This window comes from Primulina eburnea, chromosome 3, assembly GCF_022965805.1.
Source record: "Primulina eburnea isolate SZY01 chromosome 3, ASM2296580v1, whole genome shotgun sequence".
NCBI lineage: Eukaryota > Viridiplantae > Streptophyta > Magnoliopsida > Lamiales > Gesneriaceae > Primulina > Primulina eburnea.
The window spans coordinates 38,243,098-38,260,960 of NC_133103.1; the positions used below are offsets into that span (position 1 = coordinate 38,243,098).

The window sequence follows — 17,863 nt, forward strand, 5'->3', positions numbered from 1 at the left end:
AATCTGGGACCTTGATGGGCTTGTCTTCCATCAAAGTTTTATCATTTGGGCTAGGGATGGGCCAATGATAGAAGAACAACTTCGCGTGCAAATGATTAAAAAAAATGGGGTATGTAGTAGATTTGGATTTGTAGTTGTATTTGTAATTGTGTGTGTGTGGTTTGTCTTTGTATTTTCTAGTTTTGTATGTTTTTAATTTCACCATTATTTTCTCAATTTATGCGATTTAGTTTTCATCAAAGTCACTCTCAAATTATCCAAACTAGCCGGTACATATAATTTTTGCAGTTTTTTAGTTTATTTTTGTCAAATTATTAATTTCATAAAATATAATGTAATAAAATTTAAATCCTATTGAAATATTAAATTAATAATATTAATTAATAATATATGGTAAATGAAATTATAAATTAAGATAATGAAATTTAAAATAAAAATAAGAGAATTGAAAGTGGGATCATAAAAAATTTGTTGAAGAGATTTATGATAACACTGAAAGAATAAAAAAAATTGAGTTTTTTTTTTTTGACGTCTCTACACAATTTTGACAATTACATGGTTGGCATTCCAACCTTGCGTGATCTTAGTCATTTCCAACTCAAAACTCTATTTTAAAGCAACTTTATTTTAAAAGACAAAAACTTGTGTGAGACGGTCTCACGGGTCGTATTTTGTGAGACAGATCTCTTATTCGGGTCATCCATTAATATTACTTTTTATGCTAAGATTATTACTTTTAATTGTGAATCTCGGTAGGGTTGACATGTCTCACAGATAAAGATTCGTGAAACCATCTCACAAGAGACATACTCATTTTAAAATAATGCAGTTTCTGCACCAAATACAATATTCATCTCAAATTCATCTACTTCAAATCTTACTCTAAAAAAGAATATTCTCGGAAATCTTCATTTTTTTTTATGTTTTAAGCTGAGTAGCTCGAGCTCTTGTGCCTTTCTTTTTTTTTTTTTAATTTTATTTATTTTAAATATTTATAAATTAAATACAAAAAAAAAATCTAAAAACAAAAAAACTCCTCTTAAGGCATCTCCAAACGCAAAATAACGCAAATCCATTTTTCTATGCGCCAAATTTGGCGCAGAGGAGTTTTTTTAATTATAAATATTTAAAATAAAAAATAATTATAAAAAAGAAGAAAAAAGTGGGTCGAGCTCTTCACCCACTCAGCTTAAAATATAAAAAAAAAATAGAGTGGCTCACTCGACCCACTCACTCTCGTATAATATAGTTTTCAATAATATATTTAAAATAATTAAATTAATCCTTTTAATAATATATCACAATTATTACTAATATAATATTAATTATATCAAATATAAAATATAATTATAATTATATCACCAAATTTAAAAAATACATTTTTAATAACTAATAAAAAAATAAATATTCTTTTTTAGAGTAAAATTTGAAATAGATGAGTTGTAGATGAATATTACTATTTTAAAATAGAGTTTTGGGTGGAGATAATCTAAGTATGTAAAGGTAAACAGCGCCATGCCATTCCTGGCGCGGAATTGTAGCTAGGCCATTCTTTACGTAGCATTATAATATTACTTTTTTTTTATTGTTTTTTGTTTCCTTTAATTAATACATTCTAATCCATTTTTTTTATTTAATCCTTTAATTAATACATTCTAATCCATTTTTCTCTGTATGGAATTTTTTTATTTAATTGTGTATTAAATATTTTAAAATTATTTATCCATTTACTATTTTAATTAATCTATTTTTTATAAAATTATTTGAATAAATTATTTCATTATATTAAATTAAATTCTAATTAATTGTTTGAATTAAAGTTACATTAAAATAATGCAATGATTTGGAGTTGTCTATATTCGTTAAAAGACAAAAATTTATGTGAGACAATCTAAAAGATCGTATTTATGAGACAGATCTCTTATTTGAGTTATCCATAAAAAAATATTATTTTTTATACTAAGAGTATTACTTTTTATTGGAAATATGAGTAGAATTGACCCGTCTCACAGATTAATATCCGAGAAACGAACCCACTCTCTCCAAAATTAAAACTAAAGATGAGTGAATTTGACTAAATCTATTTTTATTCAAGATTTCAAATCCATTAGAACAAGATTAGCTCTGATAAAACATTTTGATTCTTCTTTATTTTGCCCAAAAATCTCACTTCGGTTTAGCACAACTCGAAGCTTGATTTTTGGCTGCTAGGCCAGCTCGAGGGTCAAACCCTTTCAAAAGCCTAGGAATGAACCTACACTTTTGACAAACTAAATTCAATAGACATAAATATAATTTATAGAACCACTAATTCGCCTACATGACAACTACAACGGATTCTCAGAATTTATGGGGCAGGAACTGGAAATCTGAAGCACAAAATTCATGTTTGTTCCATCTGATAAACTTTAACCATACATTTGAGCCACGAGAGACCCATTTAATGGTAAGTCGGCTGCTCTTCGTGTTGCCTCCCAGTGACTGTATCCAACTCTTGCCGTTCGAGAGAAGAGACAGACATTGACCTGTGTACATTTAAAATCAAATCACTTCACTACGGAATGAGAATTCACATGAAATCTTGTCATTAAAACATTTCGAACCATTGAACTAGAACATGAACAAGAGCAAGTAAATATGCCTGTCAAAACCGAGTAACTGAGCCAGTAAAGAAGACACTGGGTTTTGCAAAGCATACATGTGCAAAATATTATCAAGGCAAGAATTGTATCAAAAGGGATCCAGAATTTTACTACTGATGCATTTGGTCTCAGATGATTTTATTTCTTATTTCTTCCAGTTTCTTTAAAATCTCCCCCGGAGTTCTATCCAGCTCATCAGCAATTTTACGTTGCATATCCATGGGCAAGGTTGGAAATTGTTCGCACAAATCTCCGTCTATAACATCCTGCAATCGCACATCTTTATTCTGTCAGATGAGATATAATCATGAAAAGACAAAATGCAAACTATGCAATCCCTCAAAATTGCAATCTTCATTTTCATCAACTGACGGAGATATAACAGGAAAAAACAAACTGCAGACAAAGTCGAGAATAAAACACTCTAGATATTGCAACTAGCTAGCACGATTTGAATCCAACTTCAGATACATTTAGTTGCTCAACAGTCGTATAGCTAAATGCATGTCACTGATGTGGGTAGCTAATTGCATAGCTCAGAGCCTAGTGCGACTCATTTCATTAATTACTCCAAAAACCCAAATAGAGGACTTTACATTTCCAATTATAACCTCCTCACTATGGCCCTATTCTAGTTGATCGGCTCCATCTATAGCTCTAAGATCAAACAGTTCATCTCTGCATAAACCTGTGTCTAATACCAATTTTCCTCCAACCAACCGTTTCTCAAAAATCAAAGACATAAGGGTACATTTTGTGTGGATTAGAAATAAATTAAGGGAAATTAGAAAAAATGAAACAAGGGTAAATTCATAGCACATTTTCATGGATGAATCACTATTAAGGACCTCCACCTTCACGGGAAAATAAGATGATCTGTAGGCAATATGGTCTCTGCCACACAAAGGTGGGTGCTCCTGCCGCATGTGCATCTCCAGATGAGAGAAGAAGTCAACATCATCACGTGAAGTAAATGGAAGGAATGCCCCCAAACCACCCATTACAGTCCCATAGATGATGCACTCTCCACCTCCAGGAATCAGAGATGCTTTCTGCAAGCAAGTGACCACATCACCAACATGAAATTGAACTATTTCCTCTACTTTGTTCGGTGCTCCATTCAACTTCCCCTGCTCCCACTTTATCTTACCACCAGTGGGGTCTTCTTCAATCTCATCTGACACATCCTGGGGCAATCGGACAAAGTATATATTTCCAAATTTATCTGCACCAGCCACAGTGTCGAAGTCGATATGCTGAGCAGCAGTAAGCCATCTTGGAACAGTGTCATCAGCAAATACATATAACTGATTTTCATCACGTCTGTACTTGCAGTAGTGAAATGACTGAAAAAATTGAACCAGACCCAGATCAGATCATAAACACTTCGAATTCGAGGTTGGAAAAAAATAACATTAATAATACTGGTCAAACTCAGCATATTTGAACAATTAGATTTGGAATCAGAACCAGTTCACCAGATGTTTAGGCCCAAAATCACGCCCGACAGGCGACATGAGGGTAGACATCGTAACAAACTACATCGTGACAAAATTCAGGACAACATATCTTAAAACAGTATCTCGTTAATAGGTATTCTCAGTCGAACTCCAGATGACAAAATGAAAACTATCCGTTCCACCCCAACCCTACATACACACACAAAAAGCTTCTATTGGGTGAAAAAAGGTTTAAGCTACTGGTCATCTTAGGAAAAAATGGTAAGATACAAATATTATGCAGGAGATTTACTGCACTATAAGATAATGCCTACAAACAAAGAAAGATCAGTAAAACACTGGTATGTGGTTTTTTATTCGATGTACACAGTACAGAAAAAGGTCATTTTCGATCTTTTTACTTGGATGTATCAGAATTTTTTTGCTTTCCATAGGTTCCTTTATTCAGCTTGATTAGTATTGAATCTTGATTTGACAATATATCAAAGACAAAGAAAAGACATCATCGTAAGGGAAAAAAGATAGAATACTTACTTTTAAAGTTCTTTGATTCATCTTTAGAATACAAAATATAGCATGTATTTCTCCTAGAGCAGTTCTAACCCTCCGACCAGAACTAACCAAATCATTAGGTAAACAAAATGTTCATTTACAGAACTTGCATCTGCATTATGTTTTTATCGCCTTTCAACAAATGTTGTTTCAACTATAATTCAGTGGATGATGCTCATATGACAAGCTCTTACTAAAAACAGAGCAGTTACAAGAACTTTGAATTGTGTATAAGTTTATCATGTTCTACAGTTCCAAAGCTAATAATTCTTCATGAAAACATCTGACATTGAACTTCTCAAAATAAAAAGAATATACAGTGACCAACTCAAAATTAAGAAACAATACATTCAGCATCAGAAAATCAGTTGTAAAATTCAAAATGAATGCTTGAAACTATACAATCAAGAAAATACCTCTTGCATGTCCCCGACATAAATTCGATCCCGATAGGTTTGGATGGAAGTGATTGTGTTGGGGAACAATTTATTCTCACACTTTCTAAGCAACCTCCTTTTCCCCAAATCATACAATCTAAGCACAGGACCAATCCCAGCAAGCAATCTTCCTTGGAATTGGCATAATGCGAGAGGTACACCGTCCACTTGTGTCTTGTGCAAAAGCTCAAGGACTTTTCCATCTTCTTTAAGCCTATATATGTGAATATATCCAGCCTCAAAGGATCGTTTGGGCCAAAATTGAAGACCTTTAGCTGTTCCAACAGCCAAAAGTGTTCCATACTCCTTATCGTGGAAATTCACAGAGCACATGCTGAATGCAGCTTCATTATTCTGAAGCTCTAGCAGACAGGTTGTTAAAGCTGACCTAGGATCCAGAACTCTAATGCAAGAAACCCACTTTCCAGACTCCGCCTTTGGATAACCATACTGCTCATCAGAAAGCGGATCACTGTTCTCCTCATCATCACCATTCTCCATCTGCTCAATGTTTCCATTTTCCCCCACTCCGGAAGACTCAAAGGACTCCTTTTTTGCAGCTTCACGCTCTTCTGCAGTGAATGCTCCCTGATCGCTCTCAATTATTACCAACAGCTTCCTCTTGGGTTGAACTACAAATTTCCTAGGAGTATACCTCAAAGGTATAGCTGTCTCATTAAAAGATTCTCCAAGTCTTTCAACAGTAAAAATCCTTAATGCATCCCCAGCAACAGCAACAACACCTTCCGCACACTGATCTGATGAAAATGAAGCAGCGTATTCGAGAGTCTCATATGACAATGGTGTGAGAAGGAAATGTCCTTGGTGTATATAACCAAGCCAAGGTCTACTTGACAAGCAAAGCATAGCTCTCCGTCCTTTCACAATAATAGAAAACAGCTTTGGTGCTCTGAGTCCTAAAAACCGAGATCGGGCATCTGATAGCTGTCCAGTCACCATATCTACTACTGTCCTGAATAAAACCCCATTTTGTAGACCAGCATTCAAAAAGAGGCTTGCAGGGTGGTCAGCCCCATCATCACCTCCAGTAGAAGCCTGAACTTCAAGAAAAAGGAGAGATTCCGGAGGTGAAGAAACACTTTGCAGACTTAGTATTTGCATACAGTCGTCAGGATCCAAAGACAAAATTCGAATAGTGTTATCATAAGATCCAACAGCAAGAAAGCGTGATCTCTGTCTTCCCTCAGGGATAGGAGAAATATCCAAACAGGCAACATCTCCTGACATTTCATGCTTCTCAACCTCCATCAACTGACCAGTCATATCAACTTCAAAATATATAATTTCCCCTCCACTCAGTGCAATGACAACCTGAAGTCTGTTAGACCCAACCTTAACAATTGTTCTCTTTCCTGGAGTTCTCCACTCATTAATACGCCCATCTTCCCTGATATGCCTAATACCACTGGGATGCACTTGCATCAAAGAATCATCGCCAATCAAAGAAACAGCAAGAGAAGGCGTTGTATCAAGAAACCCACTGTCGCTTACTTCTTCAACAGTCTCACCAATGGAAAGCACAAGAGTGGCATTTGCAAAAGAAACAACAATATAGGCATCAAATTCATCGGTGACATTCTTTTTGACAGTCCAGACAGCACTTGGAACACCAGGTAACTGTGATACTGCCATTTCACTAATAGCCAAACCAGGTCTCAACACACGGAGTGATGAACGAGGACCCCGCCCACAAAGTGAAAATATCTGAGGAGTTTCTTCCTCAAATAGATTATTGACTTTCATATCCATAATTGGCATCAGAGACTCAATTTGGTCTATCCTGAGTAGATTCTTCAGTTTTCTAGGCTGGAAAAACACAGGCTGGAAACCTTCTTCTGTTTCCATCAGTGTAGCTGATGAGGCCTCCACATCTGGATCATCTCCTATCGCCTGAAACTGATACAAGGCATGGTTTCCAAACTCAGATGCAGCAAATAGAAACCCTGACTTCAAGACGCACAAAGATGATGTGACAGGAATAGTATCAAAATATTTTATCTTCAACTCTTTCACTCTATCATTCTCATGGTCCAATGTCACTTTAAACATATCCCCATACTCCGTTTGCAAGAGGAAGAAAAACATGGATTTCTGCTTATGCATAGCAGCCGAGACAATCAAAACCCCACGCTCAGCCGGTAAGTCCTCACGCCTCGGAATCACTGCTCGGACATCTGGATGCCCTTGATTCTTATATATGACAAAATTTTCTGCACACACAAGAACACCACTCGGCCCATCCCCACCACCAGGCACTGTGACAAGCATATTAGCACCATTATCAACCTGTTCAGACCATTTCCTCGAAACATGGTTAAGACCCAAATCCAATTCATAAAAGGTCAAATTCTTTTGCGCTTCGCTGGCCGCTTGACCTGTGGGGTCCTGGTCAGCCTCGGAATAGTCCAATTCTATAGCAGCAAAAATTGGGTTTTCGAACCCACAATCCACCCCACAAATGGAATAACAAATAGTGTGGCTCTTATGCGCCTCAAGAGGCGATGAGATAGTCAATCTAGCTACTGTGTCCCTATTCAAAACATAAACAAGCTTCTGCTTCTCGCAAGCACCAATCATTACAGCTCTGCCTTTAGGGTCAATGGCCACATACTGACCCGGGACAATTCTACGGCACCCAGACTTTCCAAAAGTTTCTTGATGGATTTTATCAAATGTGTTCTTCTCTTTGTTGTATTCAAGGATTACGATGCGACCAGAATCAGAGCCAACGACAATATAATCTTTTTGCGCTCCAGTGAGGCGAAACTGAGCTAAAGAGCGAATAGCGCCAAAAATTTCAACAGATAGAAGAGACTGTAGCTTACCATTGTCGTCAGGCCGCAGCATGTCGAGTACTTTCCCACGCGCCACAACAATTTCTTGTGATTTCCCTCCAGAGAAGCTTCCATTGATGGCACAGATTATTCCTGTAGCTTGTTGAAGGGTTAGGCTGTACAGGTACATGGTGATTGTTGAAGTCCGGAGTGAAGTGAACCGCGGTGGGTTTCACAAACCCTAGGTTTTGGGGGCAACGGGAGGAGGGAAGGGTTTTAAGATTTAACGACCCTTCTTCCTTTTTACATTCACTAGGCTGCTTTTTTTCATTTTATAAGTTAAATATTATATAATTTCGTTGATATTTCATAACTTTTCTATGATACGATTATTTCGTAAAATAAAAAAGCTATGTTTTACTATTATAAATACTAATAAAATAATTTAGAAATAAATAAAACTTTAAATTTCACACAAATTAATTAGAGTAACCGAACGTACTTGGACAAAGATGACAACTTTAGCTATGTTTTGTAATAATTTTAAAGCTGCGGATTTTAAATACCAAATTATTATTATCAATTTTAAATTCTTTATTTATTAAATTTAAATTCTTGGATCCAAATAGATAAAAAGTAATGCATTAAAATATATATTACATAATAATAAAATAATAATGAATGATCGGACAGATCTACCACGTAGATACAAACATATATTTAATAAATATTATGAACATTGTTTGGATTTTGGAAAGCGAGAAATTCAACTTGGTCACATGATCGTTAAATGTTGGTTAATTCTTTTTTTGAAAAAGTGAGTGAAATATTCAGACAGCACAAGGTGAAGCAATTTTTCCAGAAAGAAAAAGTGAAGGAAGAAAAAAAAATGAGAAATTCATATTGAAAATCTAAATCTCTCTCAAAACTAACTCCTCTCGGAAACCAAATCAAGAAGAAAATTTGTTTTGCTGAGAATCACTCGGGACAAATACAGGAAGCTGGCCACCCCGCTGAGATCTACCCTGCTGATAGTAACTCGAGATAGTACCTCCTCTTTGGGGGCAGTCGTCGAATTCGAGCTTCCAGTCCTCGTCCCTTGATTCATCGGTTTGTTCGCTAGTGGACCACCGAAGAATATAGACTGACCGGTGTAAGTAAGCTCTGTTGTGGGACCTTGGGAGGAAGAACCGACATTACGTGTTGTAGCAGAGACGAAACGTCCCAATTCTGGGTCCCAGTATACCGAGGATTTCGAGTTTTCCACAAGATTTACATTGCTGTTCCTCAAAGGAGCTCGTGCTACTACGTTTTCTTGAATAGTTCTAGCCGACAGAGGGGACTGAGAAGTGGAAGACTGATAGATGGGGTTAAAATGGTCTAGGTTCGAAGCACGCTCGACCAGTGGAGATGGAGCAAGATTCGAGGCAAGGGGGCTGCTCAAGTTACTGACACTAGGACAGCATGTATCCATGTCATCCCTGCTGGCTCCACTCGGGGGATAAGAGCCCTTGGATGAAGATAACCTTGACATCCCGGCTTTATTACTTGCCTCGTAATATCCTTGCCTTGTGCTAATTGGGCTGCTTTTACCGCTCACTGTGGCACTAGATAAATGATCAGCATCATAACGATGATGTTTTGAGTTTACTGGGAGCAAAATGGATGATGAAGCTCTGGCCTTAGCACCGGCTTTAACTGCCTCGTTTGAGTCCAGTTTTGCGAGTTTCCATGCACTGATTCTGATGGGACGATGCAAACCTCTTTTACCCCTCTCGGATTGTGGAGAATCAGGATCAACTGTGGAAGGTAACCGTCCTGGCTCAAGATGATGAATAATTTCATCCTGGAAAGTAGAATGCAAGATAATATGATATTGAAATTTCAAAAGGCAACGAGCTAACAGATATCACGCGTAAAATCGAGTTGGAAAATAAGAACTAGAGGCAAGAAATGTAATCTAAACGTAATAATGTCAGATTCCTCATCATCACTAATTCCTACCATTAGCATTACCATAATAACTTGATATTAAAAAATGCAAATCATTTCCGCGACAATCCTTTTTTTTAATCAGGACTCACATGCTTTCAAATGGTTAAACAATTTGTAAGAAAACAAGTATTGTGAAGTACGGAACGAGAAGTACAGTACAGCAATGAGTGTTTAAACACTCAGATGCAATGGAAAGGTGCATTTTGTCATTCGATGCATAGGTTTCTGAGACATAAATGCTCAAATACAAATTTGCGAAGCTTGAATCAAACGGCTCAACACAAAAACTTGAAAATTGCAGTTGCCAAATGGTACAAGTAAACTATTTTTTAGTCCACGATGATTAATATGGTTTCTTATATATCAAAAAAAAGTTTCATGCCTACCGAGCATGATCTGGATCGAATTTCTTGGATTAAAATACCACATGAATTACTGTAAGTTTCAAAATAAACTTCTTTTCGGACAAGTAAAAAATAAGCATGCAGTTAAGAGGAACGAATAACCATCAATACCTGATGATCCATAAATATTCTAGGTGGTGTACACCAAGCGCCTCTATACTGCAAGCCCTTTCCAACCGAGCTTCTTCCACTAATGGCAGTCACAGCAGAACTAGTTGGTGAAGAAGGCAGACTTTGTTGATCTCCTCCGTCTTGGGAAAGCTCAGGAGGTTCACTTCGTGTCCTCATAGCAACGACGTACTCATATGTTGTGAGGCCCTGACGAACAAATATGGTTATAGCTCTAGAAATTTCTGTTTTGGTCTCACAAAAGATTGTACCTATAAGTAAACACAAACATAAAAGAATACAATTGTGGGCAAACAAAAGGAGAGAAAAAGGAAGTAGACTTGAAAGCACACCTTTCGGATAAGAATGATATGGAAAAAGAACAACTCTCCCAAAGGCACAGTAGCAAGAAAAGAAAGAGCTGTACATATCGCCTGAGGTAGAAAATTATATATCTATTAGTTAAATGTCAAAAACAATCCAGTTTGAATTCAATGCATTTTATCAGTCAAGGAAAATCCAAATCACCGGAAACTAGAGATATCATAACTTTAAAACCAGACAATCAACCTTCCCCTCGAAGCAAAAATATGAAAAACAGCTAGTCCAAGAAAGGGCACTGGATACATAATCCCTACACAAAAGACTCTTTTTTTTTAAATTCTAAGATTAATCAATCTTCTAATATAATTTGATATAAAAATCCAGTCAGATTTAGTTTTTGAACATGAATTTCGATCTTCCAGATCATGTCACAGCCAACCTGGGTAAACATTCTAGCTACAGAGGGCTCAAACGTAAAATGATATACCACTACAGTTGCAAATGGTGGGCGAGAAAATCCATCCCCGAGCCTGTTGATAATTTGATTTTCAGTAGCTTTTCGATCAACGAAACAACGGACAAGGACAAGGATGCCTGCAGCACATCCAAACACAAGCTGACACCAAAGGAAAGCATGCATTAGAAGAGACGAGAAAAGGGTTTGTCAGCACACTGATGCCTAAGCAAGTCAACCAAGTAAGAATCCAGTAAAAAGCTTACCCAGACAAGGCTTGCAGCCATCAGACACACAAATGTGAAGTAGTTCTTTCTACCCACACAATTATTCAGCCACTGCAAGCAATAAAATGTCCTAACATCATTCAACCATGCCAAATGCCAAGGTGACAGTTATATAAAACAGATTGCGAGAAAATACTGCCCAATGAAGAAAAAAATCTTCCAAAAGAGGATCATCTCGCTGATATCCAAATTTATTGGGTGCACGTATATATGTGTATATGAATGTCTAATCTTGGATTGAAGTTCAGACTTACGCGGCAATGATGATCAAATCCATCGACACATTTGTCACAGCTTCTGCAGTGTTTACTGAACTTGCGCACCTAAGAATTAAAAGAAAACTAAAAATATCAGATCCGTCAACTTTCATTATTTTATTCAAACTGCAGATAAAAACTACATTCAAGGAGGGAAACAGTAAACAAAGAACAAGCAGATAAAACATTGATAACAGGATTGGAAAACTTCTGAATCATACATTCTGCATTAAACCTTTCTAACTGCTTCAGCATGTCTTTCAGGCAATTGGAAAGATTGGAGGTCAAAGTGACAAGGTCAACTGGGTGGACTGAGACTTCGAGTATGAATTAATCAATTTACTTTCACACCACAAGGTATGATTGCCACGCATATAATAATAGCTTGGAATACACAATTATTTTTTTAAAGAGAGGGAGTAAGACAGCGGTAATTATCACTTAAAACATAAGAAAATTATACATTAAATCTCCAGAACTCCACTGGTTACAGTTAAGTTCAGGATTATATTAGGACCAAAAAAAATAGAACTGGATATTCTGGCCATCCACCTTGTAATCTACATGTACCAGTATAAAAGCTGAGGATTCCTTCCAAATGCTCTTTAAACTTCGTATTTTGGATAGTAGACTTTCATCATAACATGTATATGTAAAACCAATAAGTTCCCTTCCTCTCATTTTATTTTTATTTTCGTGTGTTCACTTTGTAGATGTCAATGTTCAAAAGTTTGGGCATACAGCTACACTATCATAAATGGAAAAAGCAAAGCGAACTTGGATCAAGTAATAAACGAGCTCAGATGGGCCCCAACACCAACATTGAAACAGCTTAAAATAAAACAGATTATTACAGGTCGGATAAATATAACATTCGTAATCTAACCCAAATATTTGATATTTTAAATGGAGGTTAACCGTTGAACCATTCTGTGTGTCTGCAACAGCTATCTACTGAAATAAATCAAAGTAATTATAGCAGATATTTTAATGAAATGGATTATTTTAGTGTTATTTGTAAATCCAAAGAAAAGCTTGTGGAGTGAAGGGTTCGGATATAAGGGGGAACAGGGGAGTAACCGACAATTTCATGTTGTTCTTAAGTGTTAACAGGAGGTGACTGGTTTCCTTCATGGGGCATGGACAGGTCATACTATCCAAATGTATTGCAAAATCTTAACGCAGGTAGAAAATTGATTTCTACAATGGGCTCCTGAATGAACTCCTGCACACGGAGAATCTTTTTTTAAAAATGGATAGAGACCTCAGCATTGCACAATGTGCAGAACAAAGCATCCTCCTCATCATTTTCTTCCTGTAGATAGCCTTCATCCTTGCGACAGTCCTCCTTCACAAGACAACCACAGAGGCAACCCCCAAGTATTGCACAGCAACCTTTATCTTTTGTGTAAGATTTTCCTTCATTTTTATGTCCTACCTTACTCAGCTCCTCAGCCGTAGACAAATTACCTAATCAATATAAAACCATCAACAAATAGAAGGATACTTACACCTAACAACAACCTGGTAGTTAAGAAGAGAGAAAATGTGAAGAGGTCGGCCCAGAATTAATTTTTCAAGAAAATGTGTGGTAAATAACTCATCCTTCAAGGACCACATGCTAATTAAACAAGATCAAACAATTCAATGGATGGTGAATTCATTGGAGTTTGATCACATGTTTTCATGGTGGGTTTTGACACTACTCAGGATAAGTTCCACTAAGATAAGTAGATAACTTCAACAGTATTCACTTACTAGTCAACTCTGTTCCATAGTGTGATCCGTAAGCTGATGTCTTGTCAGCAGCAATAAGAATTCCGGGATCAGCAGGATCGATAGCAGTGCATCTTGCATAAAGTATGAATACACAAAGTGCCTACGTATAACAATTAAGTATGATAAGAAGCAGTTAGAGTATAATTTTACACAACTAACAACATAAGAGCTCAAATACACTTACCAGGAAGGAATAAATGCCTGTGGCTAGGTACTCATAGATGTCCTTTCCTAAAAAAGGAGCAAAGAATGCAAAGAATGCAACAGATAACAGGAAAAATACTGTTATAGCCACAACCTGGATTGAAAAAGAAAGTCGTGAAGAAAAGGGTGAAAAATGTTAAATAGAAAGAGATATGCCATCATTATACAGAACTGCCTTACAATATCAAATAAAAAGTAAATGGTAAAATGTTAATGCTTATGCTTTACAAACCGAAGCAACTGTGTGCTAGAATCTGAAGGCAACAAATTTTTATATAACTCTTGAAGAATATAACCAATGAGAAAATTGAATGGTAAGTGTACATTTGCTTATGTATTGACTTAAGGAGACTGTAAAGCAAAAAAATCAAAGAAGAAAGCGACGAAGCTTTCTTGTACTTATCACTAAATCGGAAAACATGTCCATATAAAGTTATAATCATAAATTTAAAAAAGTATCTTCACAGGAATCTTTTATTTTGGTTGTATTCAAGAAAAATCAATGATTAAACTATCGCTATCGCAAAAGACAAACATTAAAGAATATGGACAAAGCAAGCGAGGGAGCATATATCACAAGCTTCAGAAAAAAGTCGATAAGACAAGGGCTACCCATTGAACGAGCATCGGCCCCTACCTGTCCAGATAGATTCGATTTTATGTAATTTTCGCCTCAAAAAACTCAAATTTCATGTAAGTTCTGCCAACAAATAATTAAATCTCTCTGTCCTCGAGTAACTCCCGGCTGGTTCGCCCATGAGAAGAAACCAAATGCCACGAGCCAAACAACAATCAAGATGCATACATAATACATTGTAAGAATTTAACACAGCAGAGCAAAAAGCAGGATGAGAAAATCTAAACCTGAAAGGAGTGAGCAGGCAGCTGCCACCCATGTCGCCTAGCCATCGATTACTGTAAAACCAAGAACAAATCAACACCATTCACACTTCAAAACACAAAATTTGAAAAATCTCCGGCAGAAAAAATTTCGTCACAACGAGCAATCGGGGGACTGTTCACGTTAAACAATAGAGTTTTCGAATTTTATCTCCATTACTCGCACGACTATTGAACCTACAAAGGATAATGGAGTAGTTCTGGAGAATCCAATGCTGACCCAGATGCTAAAAACCAATTTTGTGAAGACCAATGTTCTTGGTTTAGGGTTTCTACATTTCGATTTGCCGATCAAAATGAGCTGAGTTGAAGAAGAAGAAGAAGAAGAAGAGACGAATCTTGTTTTCAGGTTAGTGAGGGTGGTGACTAGTGAGTCGTAGCCTCTCAGTGCTCTCGTTATATGCATTTATTGTTTTATTATAATTACACAATTAATTAATTTTTCAGGTTAGTGATGGTGGTGACTAGTGAGTCGTAGCCTCTCAGTGCTCTCGTTATATGCATTTATTGTTTTATTATAATTACACAATTAATTAATCTTAAATTAAATAAAGTAATCAGAAAAAAAAAAGTTTTAATTTTTCTCTCCTATAATAAGTAAAGAAAAAAAATCTTACATATAATAAATTTTCTTAAAGATATTGGATTTTAAATATGTTCATATTCCGAAATTAAAATTCTAATTTTTTTTATATTTTTTTAAAAAAAAATTGTATTGAATGATATTTACTCTTGATATAAAATTAATACTTAACAAAATTGACTGTAATATTGTCGAGAGAGTTTTTGTGTATATAACATGCTTACATATTATTCTAACCAAATTCAATGCACTGTCATTTCAAATTTTGAAATATTTATGTTGACATTGACATTATTTGTTATTTAAATTTGGGGAAAAAATATCTTTTTAAAAATAAAACTTATCAAAATATGATTTAATTTTTGAGAATTTATTCTTTGATCGAAAAGTTGTAGAGATTTCAATCTTTTTCCTTCTTTTTCCTTCGTATTGTTTGACCTAGTATTTTCTTTTTCGCCGAAACATCGAGACAAAAACTTATGTGAGACGGTCTCATGTGTCGTATTTTATGAGACAGATCGCTTATTTGGGTCATCCATGAAAAAATATTACCTTTTATGTTAAGAGTATTACTTTTTATTGTGAATATCGGTAGAGTTGACTCGTATCACATATAAAGATTTATGAGACCGTCTCACAAAAGACCTCCTCAAACATTGGACTCCTCTAAACCATTTTACATATAATAAATTAATACATATAATGTTTCAAACATATTAAAATCAAAATACACTAATGTCCAATCGATAACTTTCAATTCGGCCAAAATAATAATGAAATCACATCATTTCCAAATTAAAAAAATATATATACCTCAAATGGATTGAAATGATGTAACATGTTTGTTAGTTGGATAATCAATGTCAAATGATTGTAATTTTAATTATTAAAAGAAATGGTTGTAAACTAGTTTACTACATCTTACGCACCTTTTGACCTAATGTCTCGAAATAAACAATTACTAGGTGTGAGAAATTAAATTAATTGACCTAATTCCAATAAATTTTGGTTTCAAATTTAATATACGATACCTTAGAAGATGTCGAGATTAAATTAATTGATAACAATCTGTATTGTGCCAATTGCCGCTAAGAAATCAATTTGCATACAAAATATTTTAACTTTCTTCCGCTGATTCAAGTTGTGATGAATAATTCAAACCACATGCTAACTCTTATATACATACCATTGCAATCTATTTCTTTTTATGAGGTGTTCTTAGTTTTCGGTATATATTGAGTAAATTATCGGCCTAACATAGTAACCTGCAGACGACGTCAGTCGAGTAAATCACGTTGAGCAGACTTTCTACTGTACGACATACTCGTCCGAGAAAGTGTTGCATGGAGAATTGAACACATTATCATTGACCAAACACTCATCAACTCTACCAACTTAGACACCCTGAGGACACCGTTACAATTTATTTTTAAATGTGCCAGAAATAATATTTCACGCAGGAACGAGTTAAATTCGAATTATTACTATTTAACACTTCCAACATGATATATCAGTTCATCAATGTTGTGTCCTAAGAGTAAGGCTGTGAATGTGAATGAGCCGATCCGAACACTATCAGGCTCTATGCTCGTTTAAGGTATATAGGCTCGAGATCGGCTCAACTTTGATTCGAGCTTTAATCAGGAGGAGTGATCTTGACTCGTTTTAAAATTATTAAGCTCGTGAATATCTCAATCTCGGCTTGTTACTAGCTCGTTTATCATTTTTAACGAGTCTGACTCGAGCTTAGCTCGTTAAGCGGGCTCGTTTTTGAGATTGTTAAATAAGATCATTTTCGAACTCGTTTTTGATCTCGTCGAACATTCTTAGCCAACAAATCAACTAAAATATAAGAATTTAAGAGGATATGCTTATCATTTTTTAGTCTTTCAATTACTTATCATACACTCAAATTTCGATGTGGAACAATGCAAGTTATTATTGTACACTGAAGGCTCAACAAACTAGTCGAGCTTACGAACTCATGAGTCGAATATCCTTATACTCGGCTCGGCAAGCTTAACAAACGATATCGAATGAATTTTTTGTCGAACGGAGCTTCGAATAATTTTAGAACAGCTTGATTTGTTTACCCTCAACCGAATGATTTGACTCACAATAATGGGAAGACCAATTCAATTATCTGAACCCACCATCAACGTATATTAACAACCAATTGACTCGATTCCTATTAATTAGAATACGTATCCCTCAAATCCCAGGTTGATAGTTGTCTTGCGTTTCAGATTGACAAGGACGTCACTTTTTACGATTAGTTTTACCTCGTTAATCTATGATAAATTTAGTAAGATCCAATAAATAAAAAAAAATAGGAAACAATTATGTTATTGATGCCATTATTAGTTATAAATATATTTTTTTGTTCTCGCATGCAAATAGCTAAGTATAGTAGAAGTAAAAATTTAAGGCATTGTTTATTTTTTATAAGAGCATAAACTGAAACATTATGGAGCTACGTAGATAGTGCACACCGCAAATAGAAGGCAGATTTATATTTATCTTTTAGTAATATTCTGTATTTTTGTACCAAGCGAACATCGTTGATAAAATCATGGATATGGGTATTCAAAGCTCGGATAAAATAGAACATCCAAACCGAAAAAACCATATACCGAACCGAAAACCGAATTTTATAATTCGGATACAAATGTTAAAACCAAA

At 35.5% G+C, this 17,863-nt stretch overlaps 2 protein-coding genes across 4 annotated transcripts; both read right to left on the bottom strand.

Moving 5' to 3' along the window:
- Positions 1 to 2,280: 2,280 nt before the first annotated feature.
- Positions 2,281 to 8,193, bottom strand: LOC140827574 (spliceosome-associated protein 130 A). Of its 3 annotated transcripts, none has more exons than XR_012116992.1 (4): positions 5,071 to 8,193; positions 3,497 to 3,988; positions 2,642 to 2,908; positions 2,281 to 2,525 (listed from the first exon to the last, which is right to left on the bottom strand). XR_012116992.1 is itself a non-coding variant. In XM_073190282.1 (4 exons), the coding sequence occupies exons 1-3, from the start codon at positions 8,074 to 8,076 to the stop codon at positions 2,771 to 2,773; spliced, it is 3,636 nt and encodes a 1,211-aa protein (XP_073046383.1). In that variant the 5' UTR covers positions 8,077 to 8,193; the 3' UTR covers positions 2,281 to 2,525; positions 2,754 to 2,770. The 3 variants fall into 3 exon arrangements, 2 of the variants coding, with proteins under 2 accessions (XP_073046383.1, XP_073046384.1); XM_073190282.1 differs by having other exon boundaries at positions 2,754 to 2,908; XM_073190283.1 differs by having other exon boundaries at positions 2,732 to 2,908.
- A 573-nt stretch (positions 8,194 to 8,766) lies between these two features.
- Positions 8,767 to 14,969, bottom strand: LOC140827576 (protein S-acyltransferase 21-like). Its single transcript, XM_073190284.1, is given in 11 exon segments — positions 8,767 to 8,938; positions 8,941 to 9,732; positions 10,397 to 10,603; positions 10,747 to 10,827; positions 11,205 to 11,333; positions 11,438 to 11,509; positions 11,713 to 11,781; positions 12,980 to 13,185; positions 13,474 to 13,594; positions 13,679 to 13,792; positions 14,563 to 14,969. Coding segments are annotated over 11 exon segments (1,938 nt in total). The 5' UTR covers positions 14,608 to 14,969; the 3' UTR covers positions 8,767 to 8,836.
- Between the last annotated feature and the right edge of the window lie 2,894 nt (positions 14,970 to 17,863).

Coding starts and splice junctions, on each gene's coding strand:
- LOC140827574 (XM_073190282.1), bottom strand. CDS start 8,076: ATGTACCTGTACAGCCTAACCCTTCAACAAGCTACAGGAATAATCTGT. Junction 3,989..5,070: donor ATGTCGGGGACATGCAAGAG/GTATTTTCTTGA, acceptor CAATTTTTTCAG/TCATTTCACTACTGCAAGTA. Junction 2,909..3,496: donor CATCTTATTTTCCCGTGAAG/GTGGAGGTCCTT, acceptor GTGCGATTGCAG/GATGTTATAGACGGAGATTT.